The sequence below is a fragment of the Rattus norvegicus genome, chromosome 4 (genome assembly GCF_036323735.1).
Source record: "Rattus norvegicus strain BN/NHsdMcwi chromosome 4, GRCr8, whole genome shotgun sequence".
NCBI classification, from domain to species: domain Eukaryota; kingdom Metazoa; phylum Chordata; class Mammalia; order Rodentia; family Muridae; genus Rattus; species Rattus norvegicus.
The window spans coordinates 181,463,032-181,485,346 of record NC_086022.1 but is presented as its reverse complement, the minus strand read 5'-3'; the positions used below and the strand labels follow the sequence as shown (position 1 = coordinate 181,485,346).

Sequence of the window (22,315 nt, the reverse complement as noted above, 5' to 3'; positions counted from 1 at the left end):
TAACATTTAAAGTGACATTTACAAGTTCAGAGGTTCAGTCCATTATCATCATGGCAGGAAGCATGGCAGCGTCCAGGCAGGCGTCCGCTGGAGGAGCTCAGAGTTCTACGTCTTGTTCCGAAGGCAAACAGATGCTCTCCCAGGTAGCGAGAGGGAGCATCCCTTCCATACTGGACAGAGCTTCAAAGCCCATCTCCATGGCGATGCACTTCCTCCAACAAGGCTACACTTCCTGATAGTGCCGCTTCCCATGGGCCAAGCATATTCAAACTACCACAACTGGAAATATTAATGCTCTTGGTCAGAATAGGAAACAGTGAAACTCTATGGAAAGTAGTGTGTGGTTGTCTGGAAAATGTTTATAATGGTATCTTACTCACCTCTCTCTTATTCTCTATATAGATAGATACGAGGTTAGATTAGATAGGTAGGTAGGTAGGTAGGTAGGTAGGTAGGTAGGTAGGTAAATAGATAGATAGATAGATAGATAGATAGATAGATAGATAGATAGATAGATAGATAGATAGATAGGTAGATAGATAGACAGATAATATAGGTAGGTATGTAGGTAGATGATGTAGACAGATGATTAGATGATAGGTTGAGATAGATGATAGATAGATTGATTGATAGATAATAGGTATGTAGGTAGATGATAGATATAGACAGATGAATAGATAGATGATAGATCTAGATAGATGATAGATAGATTATAGATGATAGAAAGAAAGATAGACAGACAGATAGGGATAGAGGTAGGTGGGTAGATAGGTGGCGGTATACAACACTGAAAGCAGGATCTTGAAAAGATATCTGTGCACCCACGGTCATCCCAATAGCTAAGAGAAAGAAACGCCAATCCGTGTTTGAGTAGGCAGTGTGTTGTATGCATACAACGAAATGTTACACAGTCTCAGAAAAGAAGGAGGCCTGGTCACATGCTACAACAAACCTCCAGGATTGAAATGAGACATTCAAAAACGGACAAATACTTCACATGGTAGATTTGTACAGCACCTAAAAATAGCCTGACTCGGAGATACAAAGTAGGGGTTGCCAGTGCCGGGTGACGGGGGTCATCAGTGTAAAAGTATCAGCTTTTCTATGCCCACCCTTGTTCTCAAATAACGACACAGAGACCTTTATATTATCAATAACCTTGCACTACAGCTGGGCAGATACTGAGCTATTCTAACCCGACAATGCTAGCCTGGCCTACTTCCCAAGTACGTGGCCAGTTCGTTACCGCCATCTTAGTCTCTCTTTGGCTCCTCCTTCTCCATTCATGTCCAATGGGGACTCCCCGGGTTCCCAATGGTGACGCCCTCTGTTCCATTTTAGACCTGCTTTTTCTCTCTCAGGGACAGAAGTCCCACCTTTTCCTCTCCTTCCCAGATACAAGCTGATCAGCTCTTTATTGACCAATCAGAAGATGACGGCGAACCATCCAAGCCTTAGAAAACACTGCACCAGGAGATGATGGGGGCAAAGCCAAAGCTCCGACTGCAACCAGATCTCTGCGTACAGAAATCAACGTTCGAGTGCACAGTGCACCAAGACATCCTCCGACAATTCAGAACACGCAGACGAGGAGCCCTGGAGAGCACAGAATAGTCTGACTATTGCTCGCTACTGAAGTGTGCCTGTCCTGGGTAGGATGACACATTTTTATGTCTTTTACAATTAGAAAACATATTTTAAAATGCCGTGAGTGGTCAGGTACAGCAGCACCTGTTGGATCCCAGCACCAACCAGGAGGACTGTGAACGCAATGAGAGCTCATCTCAGGGAATTAAACAAAACAACTATGTATTCATTTAAGGGGGTAGGGAAAGAGTAGAAAGGTCTATGGGTTAGCAAATCAGTTTATCATAGCTCTTAAGAGTACCCTTCTAGCAGCTGGAGAGATGGCTTAGTGCGTGCCGCTCTTGCAGGGGACCCAAGTTCTGCTCCCAGCACAAATGTGGGTGGCTCACAGACTGCCTATAACTCCAATTCATCTGACAAATTCTTTTGGCTTCCTTTGGAACCTACACACACACACACACACACACACACACACACACACGCACGCACACACACGCACTCGCGAATGCACGCACGCATGCACACACGTGCACATGTACATGCACACATACATACACATAATTTAAAAATTAAAAAATAGACTTAAAAAAAAAAAAGAGCAGCAGTCTGAACTGCTGTGTCTGGTCCCCGTCCAGCATCTGATCAGGTAACCCTGCCAAGCTATTTAGCTCCGAGCTCTTTTCTTCTTGTGTCAAATAGGATGATAGCATCACATCTCTTCAGTGTGCTTAGGATCCGAGCCTGGAGTTAGAAGAATCAAATGACCATTAGATCCAGGTCTCACTCCCCAGAATATCAGCAACTCAAGAGAATATAACTGCAGCCCTGGGCCGGCTACCTCAAGCACAGCCGTGCTGGAAGCAGACCTGTACAAATCCTACATGCTCTGGGCAGTCCTTGGTTGTCAACTTAACTACATCAGGAATTAACTAAAACTAAAAAGCGGAGGGCACACCTCTGCCTAATTTAAAGTAAGAAGATCTACTTCTAATCTGAATTTTTGAGGTAAGGGGACACACCTTTAATCCTGGCCAAACCTTCTTCAGGAAGCCTATGTGAGGACATGGGAGGAAGCAGCTTTTGATGTCTGCCTGCTTGCTCTCGATTTGCTAGCAAGTCCATTCCATCACTGGCATTAGAGCCTACTTCTTCCGAATTCCAGCATCTACTGAAGATCGGATGAGACAGTCAGCCTTGTGGACTGAGCAACTACTGGATTCTTTTTTTTTTTTTAACATTTATTTATTTATTATGTATACATCATACAGCTTTCTGCCTGCATGTATGCACCTGCAGGCCAGAAGAGAGCACCAGACCTGATTATAGATGGTTGTAAGCCACCATGTGGTTGCTGGGAATTGAACTCAGGATCTCTGGAAGAGCAGTCAGTGCTCTTAACCTCTGAGCCATCTCTCCAGCCCAACTACTGGATTCTTAGACTTTCTATTTACAGCCAGTCTGTAAGTCATTCTAATAAATCCCCCACCTCTCTTTCTCTTTCTCTTTCTCTCTCTATATATTTACACATATCATAATATATTATAGTACACTACATGTTATATATAATATTATAATATATTAAATGATATGTAGTAATTATATGATAAAATTATACATTTCATATACATTATATATGCTATATGTTATTTATTCTAAAAAGTTCTGTTACTCCAGAGAAACTCTGACTAATACAGACAGGGTGCTAAATACATTGAAACCACTCCTAGGAGCAACCCAGTGTAGTTAACTGAAATGTCATATTATGTAACTTAAGAAAATGAAGCTTACAAAGCCACCACTTCTTGTTTTTATATTTCATAAAGAAGGACCTACAAACAAATTATAAATTTTAAAAAAGTTCCAGAAAGAAGAGATAAGAAATCACAACATCATGGCTCAGTGGGAAACCCAGCATCAAATTCTCCTCTAAATGGTCAGGCACTGACCAGTACATGAATGTGGACAGATGCTGTGCACTGCTTGCCCAGAGATTCGGATGCCGACCCTTTCCTCAGTCTTGTTCCTACATTAGAAACTAGTTCACAGGGGCTAGAGAGATAGCTCAGTGGTTAAGAGCACTGACTGTTCTTCCAAAGGTCCTGAGTTCAAATCCCAGCAACCACATGGTGGCTCACAACCATCTGTAATGAGATCTGATGCCCTCTTCTGGTGTGTCTGAGACAGCTTACCATGTACTTATATATAATAAATAAATTAAAAAAAATGAAACTAGTTCACAGCATCAAGTGGAGAGAGTCTATTAAATTAAAAAAAACCCACATACTAGTAATTCATATAAATATAATTTAATTTTACCTCTTCATTATTTGCCAGAGATACTTAAAAATAGCAATATATACAAACAAGAAAGTCAGAAAGGGCAGGAAATGAATACAAATCCTCACTCAAGAAGTTTGGGCAATGACAGCTTCTCAGAGGTCAGAGGGCACCAGCCTGCTAGGCTCTCTGAGGTTTGCACTTACTGACATATCTGGGAAGTTCTCTGTACAGCGTGAGAAGAATCTTCAGGCTCCTTCGGCAAACATCTCTCACTCGACAGTCAAAGGGTCACTGCCTTTCAGACAGGGGGGCCACAAGTGCCTCTCCCAGGCCCCAGGGAGTGGGAATTAATCCAAGGAAAGCCCCTCAGAAAAGGGCGAGAGGTGCCTAGTAGCCACTCCAGCACTCTCTCTGCATTGTCTCTGGAGCGTTCTAGACATCAGCCCTGTTCTAAGGCTGGGCACGTCAGCTCTCCATCTGGGTCTGACGTGGGCCCCAGGGACACAGTAGGCTCAAGAGATCCTGTCTGGCTCACGCCCCAGTGCTGAGCTTGCTGACTGGGACTGCCGGTTTGTTATTCATTCTGGTTTCAACAAGGCAGAGCCTCATCATGTTGCTCAGACCAGCCTCAAACTCACAGTGATCCTTCTGCCTCAGCTTCCTGAATTCTGGAACTGCAGGTACGGCTCTGTAAAGGAGACTATAAACAAACCCCTCCTCCTTATTCCACCAGCTCCCGCTTCTTCTATATTTCCTGATGTCTTCCTGTCTCTCAACAGGTTTCTGTATTTATCAGCCATATGGCGCCAGTATTGAACTAAAGCTTCATTTTGCTTCAGGCTATGATAAAATTCATGGCAACTTTGAAATCTCACTCTGCAGCTGGGGTTGGCCCAGAATTCTCAGAGATCTTTTTCACTCAGTCTCTGAGGACCAGAATCCCTCAGCCTTTCCTCTCTGTTTTTTTTTTTTTTTTTTTAATAACATCCCTAGTAAAATGTCGTAGTGTGCTGCTGTCCAGGAGACACCACACTTAAAAAAATTAAAGAGGGCAAGGTATGGATGTGATCCCAAGACCTGGGAGAAGGAGCCAGGGCTGTGAGTTAGAGCCAAAAATAACATAATGGCTAAAGACTACACATACAATTAATTTTATTTATCTTTTTTACTTAATCCTGTATATTCCAAGCACTCGGACAGTTGAACCTGAACTTGTTAGTACATTTCATGCCTTTTGGTGATACCCTGCTTGAGCACCAGCGTCAGCCACAGGTACAGGTACAAAACCCACACATGGCAAATGGCTGCAGGAATGGAGCCTGTGTCTACCACGGGCTCCACACTGTGGGTCAGAGTCATAAGATCGAAGCCAGGACCATGAGGAAGCAGGCACAAGGATTCTCCAGACGGAAGTTGATGGGATGTTCTGCCCAGGCTCTTCCCCAACTCTGCTATGTTGTTATAGTTGTAATTCTTAGGGTCGACAAATCCAAACCTGAGCCATTGCTCAATGTGTAATCCTCGAACCAGCAGCTGGGGCAGGAAGATTGCAGAAAGTTTTAGGCTACCCTGGGATAGAGGCTGAGTCCAAATCTAGCCTGGGATACATTGTAAGGCCTTGTCTCAAAAACTCCATATGTACACACACACACACACACACACACACACACACACACACACACACAGAGACAGACACACCAAACTACAGTGCTGTCTTTATGACACTTTAACACAATTTTTGGACAATTATTTCTTACTAAAATTTTAACAAACACGGGAGAAAGAAAGTAATATTGTGTAAGCTATGAAAACCTGTCCCACCAATGCAATGGAATCAACCAAACAGACACAGACACACTGGAAGAGGACACTAAACATCGGAGGTCGGAGTATCACAGGGCATGGGGGTGGGGCTGGGGAGGGTGGACTCTGGGCCCAGGCTAGTGGGATTTGTAGGAAAGCATTTCAGTGGACTGAAAAGGGGGGAGGATATCCACAGAGCTTGAACACAGCCATCTGCTCACGAGTCTCAGGAGCCGTCTGTCCTCTGGCTGAGAGAGGAACTGCCATTGTGAAAGGTGGTCCTGGCCCCCGAATCCCCTCTCAGACGGTGAAGGCTGTTCCACCTGCTTTTGTTTTGAGACAAGGATTCACACTATAGTCCAGGATGACCTAGACAGGCAGATTTCAGACTCACAGGTCCTCTTACCTCAGACTCCTGGTGCTGGGATTACAGATGTGCAACATCAGGCCTACTTCCTCTTTAGGACACATCACCAAGACATATTTTCCTCTAACACGAGATTCTAGAAACCTGCCTGACTATGTGCTGTCCCCTCATGAAGTGTGTGGGCAGACCCTCTGCTGGACTCGGGAGAATGGTATCCTTCATGCTTCTTCAAGGTTGAGGCCTCCAAATACCCTGACCCTCGGGCAGGGCTTCTTCAGCTTATGCTGAACCTGGATGTCTCGAGTGGAGTCCAGGAGGGGTGCTGGCCCCTCAACACCAAGGACATGTGTCATCTCAAGCAGTGTGCCGACACACCCTTAGGCACCCAGTCATTGCAAAACTGCACACCAGGACCCCGGCACGCTGGTGACACTTGTCAATCACAGGTCTGACAGAAATTCTGCTTGATCTTCTATAGCCTGAGTAGTTGGCACAATGCCATTCCGGGGGCAGGGGAGGGGGGCAGATGTAATACCACAAAGGAGAGAGAGTGGGTTTGAATCTGCGTTGGACCCAAGGGCTTCCCCTTTCTATCCTAGCTTATCTAGCTTGCATTTGTAAAGCACAGAAGAGAGCCTGTGCATGTGTACTCGCCAAAGGCAATTAAATTAAAATACAAGGTAATCGGTGTGACTTGGGGGCCAGAGGAATGACCCTGTGGTTAAGAGCACTAGCTTCTCCAGCTTCTCTTCCAGAAGTCCACACTGCAACTCCCAACTGTCTGTAATTCCAGTTCCAGGGGATCTGATGCCCTCTTGTGGCCTTTTCAGGTACAGGCATGTAAGTGGTGGTACACAGATATGCATGAAGGGAAAAACCACTGGCACACAAAATAAAATAAAGAATGACTCTTCAGGCAAATAGGTAGAAATTTAAATAATCTTTTTATTTTATTTATTTTTTTAAAGACAGGGTTTCGTGAATCCCAGGCTGGGCTCCAATTTGCTATGTAGTCAAGGCTGGCCTTGAACTTACGAGCCTACTGCGTGCTAGGATTACAAGTGTGCACCCCCACATCTGGTTTATAGTGCTAGGAACTGAGCCTGGGGTTTTGTGCATGCTAATGTCAACTGAGCTGCATTCCTCGGCTGGAATTTTAAATCATCCTGACTCTTACACTCCGTTTGAGCTATCGCTGGGTTAGTTGCTGTCTTAAAACGCCTTCTACAATCTAAGTTATTACTAGAAAGTTGGCTCCTAAGTGATTTCTCATTGCCTCATGACTTCGGGGGCTGTACTTAAGCTGGAAATTGTGATGCATGGCTTTAATCTCAACACTTAGGAGGCAGAGGCAGGCAGGTCTCTAAATGAGAGAGGCCAGCATGGACTACAGAGTGAGGTACAGGTCAGCCAGGGCTGCACAGAGAAACTCTGTCTTGAAAAACAAAAACAGAAAATAAACTGAACAAAACAAAACAAAAGTCTCAAACTCAAAAACAAAAGTATACAAAAAAATGTTTGGTAGCAGTTTCTGGCCAGAATATTTTAGCAAAACAAATATGGCAGCCTGACCCCGAAGGTGCTTGTTCATTGTGTGAAGAGGGATTGATAAACTTGGCTGTTTCTCTTTGGAGAAAAATGTCTGACTCCTCCACATCTCTGTGAGAGTAAAGTGCAGATACATAAAAAATCAGTAGACTCTTAATAAGAGATACAAAGTATCAATCAATACAGTGCTCAAGAGTAAAGCATTTTGTAAATGAAACACCCTGGGGTTGATCAGCTCAGTGTTAGGGCGCTTGCCTAGCAAGCGCAAGGCCCTGGGTTTGGTTCCCAGCTCTGAAAAAAAATAAAAAAAACACTCTAAAATGATTCTCACATTAGAGTTCAAAGTCAAAATGCTAGAGTGTCCACTGGATGTCACTGAAGTCCCCAGGGTCACCCAGGCCACCCTCTGCTTCGAGGTAATTCATGAATGTAGCCATGGCTGTGTCGTCGCTGTCACACAGGGCATCAAAACCCAACTGGGTACTGTCACCTGTAAATTAAAACGCAGGGCTATGTAAGTACAGGGAGGTCGTTGATAAATGCCTGTGGTCAGTGAGGCTGGAAAGATGGTTCAGAAGTTAGAAGCGCTGGCTGCTCTTACAGGGGCTCCACCGGTGGGGGAGGGGGGCTCACAACCATCTGTAACCCCAGTTCCAGAGGATCGAGTGTCCTTTCTTGGCCTCTAGATGTAGGCACTAGACATGCGTGTGGTGTGCAGACATACATGTAGGCGGAACACTCGTGCACATAAAATTGATCTAAAAACTTAACTGTAGTTAAGAACAGCTAAGCCAATGGCAGGGTCCAAGGGTCTGTTAGTGAAGTGCTTGCCTAGCATGCACGAAGCCCTGAGTTTGATGCCTAGCACTGTATAAACCATGCACGGTGGTGTCCACCTGCCATCCCAGCATGAGGAGGGAGAAGTAGAAGGTCCAGTTGATCCTTAGCTACCTGTGTGAGCCCAACCTGGGATACAAGAGGTAAGCCTGGGCGAGGCTCAGCCTTTTATTTTATTTTATTTTATTTTATTTTATTTATTTTATTTTATTTTATTATCTGCATTGGTGTTTTGCCTGCACATACGTCTGTGTGAGAGAGTCAAATATTGGAGTTACAGACAGTTGTGAGCTGCCATGTGGGTGCTGGAGATTGAACCCAGACCCTCTTGGAAGAACAGTCTGTGCTCTTAGCCATTGAGACATTTCTCCAGCCCCCGAGTCTTAGCTTTAATTGTCAACTTGCTGCAACCTAGAATCTGGGAAGAGAGCCTCACTGGGATTGTCTGGACCTGTGGGAAGGTCTGCAAGGGAATTTTACAAAAGAGCCCCCTTAACTGTGGGTGTTAGCACTTCCTGGTCTGTGTCCTGAACTGTGTGAACCCACAAAAGCAAGACGAGCATGCAAGTGTGAGTCATCTCTGTCTGCTCTTGACCTTGGCTTGACTAACAGCTCCCCCTCGGTGATGGACCGTGACCCGGAACTGCAAGCTTTCTCCCCTTTCTTCTCTAAGCCGCCTCTCGCTTCATCACGGTGACAGGAACTCAGAACGGTCTTTAAACAGTCTTTAACATCAGGTAAAGCCAAGGAGAGGCCACATGGTGCAGTTCGGGAAGGTGAGATACATGTCTTAAATTGCAGAAGTGGGTTTTTTTTCAATATCATTTTATTGTACATGTATGTGTGTCTTGCCTGTATGTATGTCTGTGTGTCATGTACATCCAGTACCAGAGGAACTGCCATGTGGGTGCTAGGAATTGATCTTGGGTCCTCTGCAAGAGCAGCCAGTGTCTTAACCACTGAGCCACCTCTCCAGGGCCCTGACAGGTTCTAAATGAGCTAGTCTTATGTATTTCCTACATACCACATTGCTGAATGAAGGGCAGACCCCCCCGCCCCCAGACTATTCTGAGTTGGAGCCGAGAAGACATTTGCCCGCCTACACTGTGGACAAAGATCTCAAGTGGAGCCCTCGACAGAGCAACAAATTCCAAAACTCCGAGAAGCCAGAGATTGACAAAGGAAATGAGGGACCGGAAAGATTGCTCAGTGGTTAGAGGCACTGTCTGCTCTCCTAGAGGTCCTGAGGTCAATTCCCAGCAGGGTTTGATACCCTGGAACTGGAGCTACAGATGGTTATGAGCCAGCATCTGGATGTTGGGAACTGCACCAGAGTCCTCTGCAAGAGCAGTAAGTTCTCCTAACCACTGAGCCATCTCTCCGGTACTCCTACACTTTTACTTCATTTTATTTTACTTTTTAGCAAGAGTCTTTTAGAGTTTCTTGGTAGTTCTTAAGAATGGACTTTTTTTTTCCTAGATGGAAATACTTTCAAAGTTTTATTTGAATTATGCGTACTCAGCAAAAGCCCAAACTGGCTCAACGGATGGTGCCTGACTCCTTTGTGACAGGTTTAGTGAGTGACACGCATCTTAGTAACAAGAATAACTGACTGGGGCAGGAGAGAGCTCGGCAGTTAAGAGTTCTTCCAGAGGAGCCCTGTTTGATTCCCAGCACCCACGTGGCACCTCAGGTTCTAGGGGAGACAATGACCTTTCTGAGAATACTGCACGCATGTGGGGCACAGACAGGCATGTAGGAGAAAACACTCATACACATACAATAAAAATAAGATAACCATAAAAAGACAGTGACCGCTGACCATTGTATTAGGACCCCAGGTGCTGAAATCCTAGGGATGTTTTGGGAGGAGGCTTTTTGAGACAGGGTCTTTCTATTAGCCCTGGCTGGCCTAGTGGTCACTACGTAGCCCAAGATAGCCTTGAACTCACAGTAGCGCTCTGCCTCAACTCCAAATGTTGTGATTACAGGAATGCACTCGCTGATGGGGAAAAAAATTTGTTTTAAAAACAACTTGCTTCTTCCAAAGCCCCCTGTGTTTAAGAATACAGTGTCAAAGACGGAGGCTTTGGGAATGTCTGGTGACAGGGACCACTTACTGAGGAGTGGTTTGTGACAGTGGGCGGGCTCAGCACTCTGGTGTTGCCTGGCAGCCTCCAGGCCCTCTGTTTCAGGACTCAGTGCAAAGAGCTCCCCAGTGGACACCTGAAAAGACAGGACAGAGAGGTCCTACCTGAGCACAGTGAGACCCATTGGGTGCTGTCAGAGAGGCCAGTACCAGTACCTCCATTAGCCGTGGGTGAGTACTCTGGTACCGCACACCCTGCGCTCCACTCTGAGTGTATGTGCATGCCTGTGTGTATGTGTGTGTGTGTGTGTGTGTATGTGTGTGTATGTGTATGTGTGTATGTGTATGTGTATGTATGTGTGTATGTGTATGTATGTATGTGTATGTGTGTGTGTAGATGTGTGTGTGCGCGTGCGCACATGCATACACATGGGTGTATATCACAGCTACGCACATGTGGAGGCCATAAGATTTTATTACAATGGCTTATATGTCCATTCCTATGAGATTTCTGTATTTGCTAAATGAATAAATAATAAGATAGGAAGACGTTATATTTCCATTCAAGTTTTATCCATATCATGTGATGTTTGTATTTTCCAGCCTGTATTCCCCATCACGTCTCCTCCTCCCCTCCTCCCTCCCCTCCCCTCCCCCTCTTCCTTCCCCCATTCCCCCTCCCCCTCTCCCATTTCCTCTCCCCCTCCCTCTCCTGTTCCTCCCCTCCCCTCCCCCTCCTCCTCCCCCCTTCCCCCTCCCCCTCTCCCATTTCCTCTCCCCTCCCTCTCCTGTTCCTCCCCTCCCCTCCCCCTCCTCCTCCCCCCTCCCCCTCCCCCTCCTGTACTTTCAGAGCTGACTGGCCACCTCATGCTGTTTACACTAGGGATTGTCATGCATCTTAGACTTCCAGACAGCACTAGGCTTAGTGTCCTTGACCCCACATGGGGATCAAACCCAGGTCCTCCCATGTGCCAGCCAAGAGCTCTACTACTAAGCTATCCATCCATCCCTTTACACTTCTTAATTTTTAAACCCTTTTCATGTTGAGACCGGGTCTCAGTAAGTTGCCTACGGTAGCTTTGAGGTTACTCTTTATGCCTGAAGGGTCCTGATTTCGCCAGTCTCCACCTCTCGAGCTGCTGTACGGCAGTGTGGCCCACCAGCCCGTGGCATAATTACTACACACACGATGAGCATTTCAGTTAGCTGTGTTTATCCATCTGACCAGGTGGCCTCCGGTACTTGTTCCATGGCCTATTTAAATCTTTCAAACTACATGAGTACTCTTAAGCCACCAAGTTAGCATCTGTGATGATCTTAAAAGCTCCCACTCTCTGAGCACCTGGCAGACACCATTTGGAGAGTTTTGGTTTTAAGAGGTATGGTGGGAATGCCTGTGATCCCGGCACAAGGTAATCCTCAGTACACAGTGAGTTTGTGGTCAGCCTGGGCTACATGGGACCCTACCTCAAAAAAATGTTTTTGGTTTACATTGATCATCTAATCTATGCTATTACCACACCTGCCTCGCAAGTGAGGAAACTGAGGCAGAGCTCAAATTCTGAGCCCACTGTTACAAAGACTAAGTTTTCGAGCCCCGCTCTGGAGCCCTTTCGTGTGCCTCTGACCATGTCTCCTGTGACCACTGACCTATACTGCCCCTTAAGATGGCCAAGTCAGCAGAAAGGTCCGTATATCTTTATAGAATGGCCTGACAGTGCAAATGAAAGTTTGCTTCACTCACGGGCACAGGGGCGCTCCCGAAGTTTACACTGTGCTTATCTCTCACTACTCCTGAAGGGTTTGCGTCTTCTGGGGATGAAGAGTGTGACCTGAAAAGGGGGAGACAAGCGATATTTATTCTTCAGACAGGATTTTAGAAAGAAATTCTCTCCTCTGAATGCATCATATGTCATCCATAAGCAATGACAAGGAACCTCAGACTGAATACTCAGTGTTCAGTACTCAAGACTTCTTAACAAGGCACTTATTTTTGACCCTGGAGTGCTGAAAACACATGCATGCTGTTCATGCACTGACTCACACATACAAACAGTGTATGCACTGACACACACATGCATGTTTTGTATGCACTCACACCACACATGAATGATGTGTGTGCACTGACCCACACATGTAAGCTGTGTATGTACTGAGACACACACATGCATGTTATGTATGTACTCACCCACACACATGCATGATGTGTATGCAATGACACACACATGCATGATGTGTGTGCAATGACACACACAAGTATGCTGTGTATGCACTGACACATACATGCATGCTGTGGCATGTACTCACCCTCACACATGCATGCTATCTACACACTGACACATATGTATGCACTGACACACACATATACATGCTATGTACACATGGACACACACGAGCATGCTGTGGCATGTGCTTACCCACATATACGTACATACACAAAGTAAGTAAACGAGATGTAATAATTTTTTTAGTAAGATACACAAGCAGACCCCTGGCTGCAAACCACCACTGGAGGAAATTCAGAAACTCAGCTGAGGCCAAGATGCCAAGCAAGCAAGGTGTGGGCTAGCTCTGACTACCTTGTTCGCTATTTCTCCACTTCTGCCTTTTTCTATACCATAGACTAATGTGTGAGTTTCTCCTTGCATATATGTCTGAGCACCATGTGCATGCCTGGTGCCTTTGGAGCCCCCGAGAGGGAGTCAGATATCCCAGGACTGGAAGAACGAATGGTTCTGAGCTGCCATGTGGGTGCTGGGAATTGAACCTGAGTCCTCCTAACTGCTGAACAATCACTCCAGCCCCTCTGTACATGGCAAAGTTTTCTATGTGGTTGCATTAGAGGGAATCACTTGGTAATTTAAAACCCTCTTCAGCAGCACAGCCAACACAGTATATATATATATGTGTGTGTGTGTGTGTGTGTGTGTGTGTGTGTGTGTGTGTGTGTGTATGTATGCATGTATGCATGTATGTGTGTATATATATGTGTGTGTATTATGTGTATGCATATATGTGCATATTGAGACAAGGTCAACTGTGTAGCCCAGGCTGGCCTGGACCTTATTATGTAGATCAGGCTATCTTTGAACTCATTGAGCTCCTCCCGCCTGTATCTCTCAAGAGCTGGAATTAATGGAGTGCACTACTATGTCCCACCTAAATATATCTTGTTTTTATAGATAAGGCCTCTGAATGTAGCCCAGGCTGGCCTCAGGCTCAGAAGGTTCATCGTCCTGCCTGAGCACCAGGATGACAGATGTGCACCACACCTGGTTTTTTCTTATTCTTATACATTGTGTCTAATTTCCATCCAAAGTTATTTCACTAATTTATACTTTCTAAAGAACTGAGGGATCTGTTTTTTTCACTCTCTTCAACATAGAGGATTATCAAACTTTCAAATCTTTCATACTCTCCTAAGTGAAAAAGATCTGGACTCATTGACTAATTGTGTGTACATCCGTTTAAATATGGAGATGAACAATTTCTAACGTTTCTTGGCCATTCTCTCTATATTTGTCGTGCCCACAATTTAGCATCAAAACAATTCAGCTATTCTAAGAAATTGTTTTATTTTATTTATTTTAATTTTATAGCTATGAGTGTTTGCCTGCACTCATGTATGTGCACATGTATGAAGTGCCTTCAGAGACCAGAAGGAGTTGGTTCTCCTGGAGCTAGAGTTACAGACTGTGAGCCATTGTGTGGGTGCTGGAAGGTAGGTTTCCTACAAGAGCAACAAGTGCTCTTAACTGCAGAGTCATCTCTCTGGCCACCCACAAAACTATTCAATAACTCTTCTCTATGCTTTACACGAAGTTTAAAGTCTAAGTATATAAAATTTAATGTACTTGTGATGTAAAATTCTTTATCCGTTAAAGATGGTTATTCTACAAAGCACACACCTTCTGGTTCATGTCTATTTATTTTAACTTTATTGTAATAGTGTAGTTTATGTTTCAGTTTTGAACTTTTGTGCAACTGAATTTATCACTTTTCTTTTCCTGAATTCTGAATTTCATATGATGTTTAGAAATAACTTGTCAAAAATAAGATTATAAAAGTCCTGTTGGGGATTTAGCTCAGTGGTAGAGCACTTGCCTACCAAACACAAGGCCATGAGTTCAGTCCCCAGCTCCGAAAAAAAAGGAAAAAAAAAAAAAGATCTAAAAGTCCTTATCTGGGTGGCCTGCAACTACTTGTAACGCCAGTTCCTGCGATCTGATGCCTCTGCCCCTGCAAGCAAGCTACTCACAGGCACATCCCCAGCCACCCCGTTCTGTGCTACCACATGCTGGTACATTTACACACACACACATTCACACACACACACACACACATGCATACACACACACATACACACACATATACACACACAGACATACACACACACACAAACAGACAGACAGACACACAGACACACGCATACACACAGACACACACACAAACACACACAGACACACACATTCACACACACACATGCATACACACACATACACACACAGAGACAGGCAGACACAAGCATACACACAGACACACACACAAACACACACAGACACACACAAACACAGACACACACAGGCATACACAGGCACACAGACACACAGACACACTTATACACATACAGACATACACACACAGACACACACATACACACAGACACAGACACAGACACACACACAGGCACACAGACACACATACACATACAGACATACACACACAGACACACACATACACACAGACACACACACAGGCACACAGACACACTTATACACACACAGACATACACACACATACACACAGACATACACACATACACACATACACATACACATACAGAGACGCACACATACACAGAGACACACACACACAGAGACATACACAGACATACACACACATACAGACACACACACACACACAGGAGAATGACTGATCTATGTGCTGGTTTGTAACTACAGCAGCCATTTATACGAGAATATTTGCAGTAATAAAACTTTACCTCTGTAAACTCAGAACCTCATTTGCAATATCTGTTCCAATACTCCCAGCGCCAAGTAAGGTCCCTGTGGATATGCCCGGCACACTGACGCAGGGTTGTCTAAATGAGTCTAGGCAAAAGCACAAGAGAAAAGTCAGTGGAGGGCACTAAGGAGTGCACAGACCTAGTTAATGGCTTTCTTTCTATGCAGATAATTTCCTAGTCTTCTCCTGAAAAGAAATAGATGGTCCCATACCTTAAAATACCAGAAAACATGTGACCTTTCATTCCACAATTCCCAAAGCTTGAGACACTGTGAGCGGCGATCACAGATGTGTGCAGAGTCACCAAGGGCACAGCCGCGACCTGTGACCTCCAGCCTGGCCAGGGAAATGCCACCTCATATTTCATAGTTCCTCTTGTGTTGTTGTTTATGTTTATTTTGTTGTACGTGTATGAGTGCTTGTCTGTATGTATGTAGGTAGATCAAATGCATACGGTGCCCGTGAAGGTCAGAAAAGGGCATGGAATCATTCAGGGTTACAGGTAACTTGAGCCAAGATGTGTGGAGAACCAACCTCAGGTCCTCTCCAAAAGCAGCCAGTGCTCTGGACCCCTGAGCCATCTCTCCTGCCCCAGGCGTGTGTTTGTCTACCCGTTTGTCTCAGGGTTTCTCTGTCTATCCCTGGCTGTCCTGGAACTCTGCAGACCAGGCTGGCCTCAGACTCAGAGATCTGCCTGCTTCTGCCTCCTGGTTTTCGCTTTGTTTTATTTAGACAGTGTCTCAAGCAGCTGAGGCTGGCCTCTTACTCCTAATCTTCCTGACTCCGCCTCCCAAGTGCTGGGATTACATCCATATGTCACCACCATATTCAGATACAACATACATTTTGCATACAAAGCATGAACAGATCTCTGTAGCTTTAAAAAAACAAACCCTGAGATGGAAAAACAGGCCGTTCGTGACAGTCTCTCATTTGTCTAGTGGTAAGCCATGAACACCGTGGATAAGGCTGGAGGGCCAGTCTGTTTGCGAGGAACTCTGTCCTGTGGGGAACCATCAGGTGAGCAGCAACTTGTGTGTGGTGCCATGTTACTCTACAGTAGAGACATGGACCAGGGGCTCTGACACCTCAAGGGAATATTGTTCCCGGAAATTTCCTATGGGGTCTCTGCACCTTCTGAACATGGTCTCTTGCTCACGATTGTGTGTGTGAATGAAGTATGTGGCTGCCTGCATGCTACAGCATACACTTGGAGGTCAAAGGACCATGTGTGGAAGTCTGTCCTCTCCCACCTGTTAGCCCTGGAGATTGAACTCAGGTTGTCAGTTTGGAGGCAAACACCTTTACCTGCTGTGCCACCCACAGGCCCTCAGTTTTTAGTGTATGTGAGTGTATGATATGTATATATAATATGTATGTGGTGTGTATATGTGTGTATATGTGTATGTGTTTACATGTATGATACATGCATTTGTATGCATGTCATGTGTGTTTGTGTTTACATGTGTGTATGATGTGTGTATATACCTATGTGTATATGATGTGTGTGTATACATGTGTACGTATATAGGTATGTTTTGATGTTTATGTGTATAGTGTGTATGTGTTTTTGATGTGTATGATGTATGTGATATATGTATATATGACATGTGTATAATATATGTGTTTGATGTATATATATGATGTATGTATGTGTATCTGATATCCATGTGTATGATATGCATATGTATGATATGTGTGATGTATATATGTATGTATATATGAGATATATGTGTATAATATATGCATGTATGAAGTGCGTATGATATATGCATGATGTGTGTATGATATATATGATGTATGTATGTGTGTATATGTATATGATATGTGTGTATACACTATATGTATGTGTGATGTGTGTGTGATATATGTATGTGTGATGTGTGTATGATGTATGTGTGTAGTGGTGGAGGACAGAAGAAACACTGTAATGTCCGTCCTTTCCTTCCACCTTCATGTGTGTCTTGGGAATTGAACTCGGGTCATCTGTACACAAGAAGTGCCTGGACTTCCTGAGCCACCTCTCCTGCCCGATCTCCTTCTACAGCCAAATGCACAGAGCCTGTCCAGTCAAAATGTTTTCTAACATGCACTGAAAATTGTCTCCTTTCTTATACAGAAAAGCGTATCTTCATAAAATCCACACTGGATGGTGCATCTGAGTTATAACCCCTGACCAGAAGCTCCAGTTTACCTTCAGAGGACTGGCTGCTGCGGCACTGAGGCACGGATACTGCGGTCTCACTGCGCCCCCTGGAGGTCAGAAAAGCACATGAAATTCCCTGAGGGGCAGGAAATCTGTTAATGCATCCACACTGGCTCCAAGTATTTGATTTGCCAGTTTTCCACTCATTTATATTTTATTGTTCACGTCAGCTAAGATTGGGATCTGTGGCAAATGCCCTACTGGTCTCACTTCCACAGTGATGGTTCACCTAATCGAAGGTCCACAGTTGTATGGGAATGGCTGACAGGGAACATGATGGTACATGCCTCCTAGTACTGTGTAAATAAGCATAAGACAGGAAAAAGTAGCTGGCCAGACAAAACCTTACACCAACTCAAAAACAGCAGGACAACAAAGCTCAGGCCAGGCTGAACGGGCAGTGAGCACCAGGCTAGAGGAGAGTATCCCCTGAGGACGCTGGCGGATATCTACTCGCTCTTGGCTGTACTGGGCACAGCTCCTTTTCACACAGAGGCACAGAAAATAAACTGTTTCTTTTATGTTTTGTTTTTTGTTTCAAGACAAGGTCTTTCCTGGCTACATCCTGGAACATTTTCCCTCAAACTCAGAGAACTACCTGCCTTTTATCCTTAGTACTGGTGTTAAATGCATGTGCCCAGCCTTCCCTTCTCCCTACCAATGCTGGGGACTGAACTAAGGGTCCTGTACATGTTAAGCAAGCATGCTACCACTGAGCTATATCACACCTACCACCCCTCCCGCTTTCTCCTCCTCCTCCTCCTCCTTTTACTCCCCCTCTTCCTCCTCCTCCTTCTCTTCCTCCTTCCTTCTCCCCTTTCTCTTCCTTTCTTTCTAGCTTTCTTTCTTTCTCTTTTTGTTTTTTGTTTTTTTTTTTTTTCTGAAACAAGGTCTCATACAGTCTAGGCTGGCCTCAAACTCCCGATGTAGCCAAAAATGACTTTGAATTTCTCATCTTTCTGCCTCTGTCTCCTAAGTGCAAAGAACATAAGTGTGCGTGACTATGCTTACCTTTCCCACCAGGGATTATACTAAGTGTGAAGGGTAGATTACAAAAGGCCACAGCTAGTGTTAATGGAGAGTAAAGGAAGTTCTCAGACTGCAGCCACTGCAGCCTCTGGCTCTGTTCTGTGGACTGACAATACCTGGGGAATCCTGCATTTTCCCCAAACACAGAGGCTTTTTTTGCTGTTGTTATTCCTAAATTACCTGGAACAATCACCATTTTCATGGTTTTACATTGTATCAGGGATGGTAACTAATGTAGCCATGATGACTTTACATTGTATCAGGGATGTAACTAATGTAGCCATGATGACTTTACATTGTATCAGGGACTGTAATTAATGTAGCCATGATGACTTTACATTGTATCAGGGATGGTAACTAATGTAGCCATGATGACTTTACATTGTATCAGGGATGGTAACTAATGTAGCCATGATGACTTTACATTGTATCAGGGATGTAACTAATGTAGCCATGATGACTTTACATTGTATCAGGGATGGTAACTAATGTAGCCATGATGACTTTACATTGTATCAGGGACTGTAATTAATGTAGCCATGATGACTTTACATTGTATCAGGGATGGTAACTAATGTAGCCATGATGACTTTACATTGTATCAGGGACTGTAATTAATGTAGCCATGATGACTTTACATTGTATCAGGGACTGTAATTAATGTAGCCATGATGACTTTACATTGTATCAGGGATGGTAACTAATGTAGCCATGATGACTTTACATTGTATCAGGGATGGTAACTAATGTAGCCATGATGACTTTACATTGTATCAGGGATGTAACTAATGTAGCCATGATGACTTTACATTGTATCAGGGATGGTAACTAATGTAGCCATGATGACTTTACATTGTATCAGGGACTGTAATTAATATAGCCATGATGACTTTACGTTGTATCAGGGATGGTAACTAATGTAGCCATGATGACTTTACATTGTATCAGGGACTGTAATTAATGTAGCCATGATGACTTTACATTGTATCAGGGACTGTAATTAATGTAGCCATGATGACTTTACATTGTATCAGGGACTGTAATTAATGTAGCCATGATGACTTTACATTGTATCAGGGATGGTAACTAATGTAGCCATGATGACTTTACATTGTATCAGTGACTGTAATTAATGTAGCCATGATGACTTTACATTGTATCAGGGGCTGTAATTAATGTAGCCATGATGACTTTACATTGTATCAGGGACTGTAATTAATGTAGCCATGATCAGGGGATGGATATGGGAGAAGCCCACATCGGGTATCTGTGCCCCATCCGGAGAAACTGAGCTGTCATGTAGACAGAAGGCCAAGCAGTTGTAAAGGCTTCCTAAGAGAAGCAGAGCTACTCATATGAAATTAGGTCAGAGGTCTTAAGAGCACAGAAAGCTACTCACAAAACCAGCGTGTTGACAGACACGATGTACTCCAGCTTTTTGGTCCAAGGGTTAGTGAAGCTGAACCACTTGCTCTTCAGAGTCACAAAGGAGCCATCCTTCACTCTGAATTTGTATGAATCTGTAAGTATTTTCTCCTTACTCTGCAGAACTTCACAGGAAAAGCTGCAGTCAGTGGAATAGCCTACATAATAAAGTCTTCAAGCCAGGAGTAGTGGGGTCATGCCCGTAATCCCATCACCAGAGGCTGGAGAGGGTACATGCCGGTTCCAGGGGGCCATGCTGAAACCCAGACCAAAACCAAACACCAAACCCAGACCAGGGCCTTGAGAATCAATTCAAGTTTTAGATTTCATAAGGAATGAGAAATTCAGAGTTGATGGTATAATAATTTCTTTCTTTAGACAGGGGTTTGCTGTGTAGCCCAGGCTAGCCTGGGACTCCTGATTCTCTTCTGTCACCTCTCAAATACTGAGATTTCTGAGTGTGACCCATCACACCTGGCTGAAGTCATCATTTTTAATTACCCTCAAAGCACCTCATCAACGAATCACCTACCTGCTTTGTGCTTGTCACTCAAATTACTGTGGTCATCCTGATGAAAATATTCATAACACGAAGTTCCCAAAAGTTCCTGAGGCAGGTATCCTAAAATTGCTGTTGCCCTGGTTTTGAAACAGAAAAAAACATCATGGCAGTTGCTGACGGTGATGCCTCCCAGAACACTGCAGGACCAGCACAGGTGGGACTGCAAGGAAGCAGCCTGGGAAAAGAGCTAGTCTGGGCTCTTACAGGCTGCCCTGGCCCTCCCCATCCACAGACAGCCTGCAAACAGGACCCCAGGTAAGGTCCCATGATGTCCTGCTGATGCCTGTACAGGGAACCATCGGTACCACCAAACCCGTGGCCATGGAGCAGGGCAGACTCAATACCACTTCTAGGAAACACTTTCTCAAGTTTGCCCTCCAGCCCTACCAAAATCACCAACATCACCATCTCCGTACTTCACTTAAATTATATTTCCTCTTCTCAAACCCTAATTAGGAAAAGACTGCAGTAGAGCTACCAAGCCACACTTCTGCTGCCCCAGTGACCTCTGGGAAGCAAAGCATTGAGCGTTTACCTTTGGTCGACGTAGACGAATTTCCCGTTCATTGCGAATCGGGTTATGAACTCAGCCGGTCTCACGTTGATCTTGCCATTCTTCGGGGGGACAGTATATGGCTGTAACCGTCCCATAGCCACAAGGCAGGTAAGAGGACCACTGTCTTTCCCACTGCCCATCTCTTTCTCCGTGCCCACAACATTCGGTGGCCAGCTTCTCAAGTATCCAGTGCAATGGATGGTGTGGAATTTTCTCTGGTCTAATGAAAAATCATAGCAAGACACTTGGGTCTCTGTGGATGCTGATGTTACCCCCACATCCTCCTCCCTCTTCCCTTTTCCTTCCTTCTCCCTCCTCCTTCTTCCTCCTCTTCCCCCTCCTCTTCTCTCTTTCTCCTCTTCTTCTCCTTCTTTGTCCACCTCCTCCCTCTTTCTCTGCTTTTTTTTTTTTTTGGTTCTTTTTTTTCGGAGCTGGGGACCGAACCCAGGGCCTTGCGCTTCCTAGGTAAGCGCTCTACCACTGAGCTAAATCCCCAGCGCCTTTCTATGCTTTTTTCTTTTCTTTTTTCTTTTCTTTTTTTGAGACAAATGTATTCTGAAGCCCAGGCTAGCCTCTAACTAGCTCCCTATATACACCAGGCTATCCTCTAATCCATGATACTATTGCCTCAGCCCCCCTAAGTGATTACCTATTCCATTCTGTCTGTCTGCTAGGAAACTTGCAAATCTCTTACTGTTGTTTGTGATGGTGACAGATTGACATATATGGTTATAGTAGGGCCGCAGAAATATTTGGTGAGCAATTGGAAACACAATAAAAGGTATATATGAAAAAAGAAAAATTCCAAGCAATTAACTCCCATGAAACAGCCTGTCAGACTGGCCCACCAAAATAAAAAAGGAGAAGAAATCCTATGTTCAAGCACAGGAAAGACCAGGAAAACAAAGAGCTAGCGCACAGGCTCAGAAGATACATGGCGCACACACGACACAAGCCTCATAAAAAGTGACTGAGAGGTTAAAGAAGAGCGAAAATCCTAT

General features: G+C 44.6%; 1 protein-coding gene across 9 annotated transcripts in view; it reads right to left on the bottom strand.

Annotated features, from left to right (window-relative positions):
- Positions 1-6,962: 6,962 nt before the first annotated feature.
- The window catches only part of Bmal2 (basic helix-loop-helix ARNT like 2), a 49,288-nt gene continuing 33,935 nt past the window's right edge, over positions 6,963-22,315 (bottom strand). For 8 of the 9 annotated variants that reach the window (XM_039107944.2, XM_039107946.2, XM_039107945.2 and 5 more), the window contains 8 exons: positions 21,294-21,534; positions 20,729-20,835; positions 20,171-20,321; positions 17,731-17,789; positions 15,514-15,622; positions 12,256-12,343; positions 10,543-10,648; positions 6,963-8,075 (listed from right to left, as the gene is read on the bottom strand). In XM_039107944.2, the coding sequence (XP_038963872.1) occupies positions 7,939-8,075; positions 10,543-10,648; positions 12,256-12,343; positions 15,514-15,622; positions 17,731-17,789; positions 20,171-20,321; positions 20,729-20,835; positions 21,294-21,534 (998 nt within the window). In that variant the 3' untranslated portion in view covers positions 6,963-7,938. 9 annotated transcript variants of the gene reach the window in all.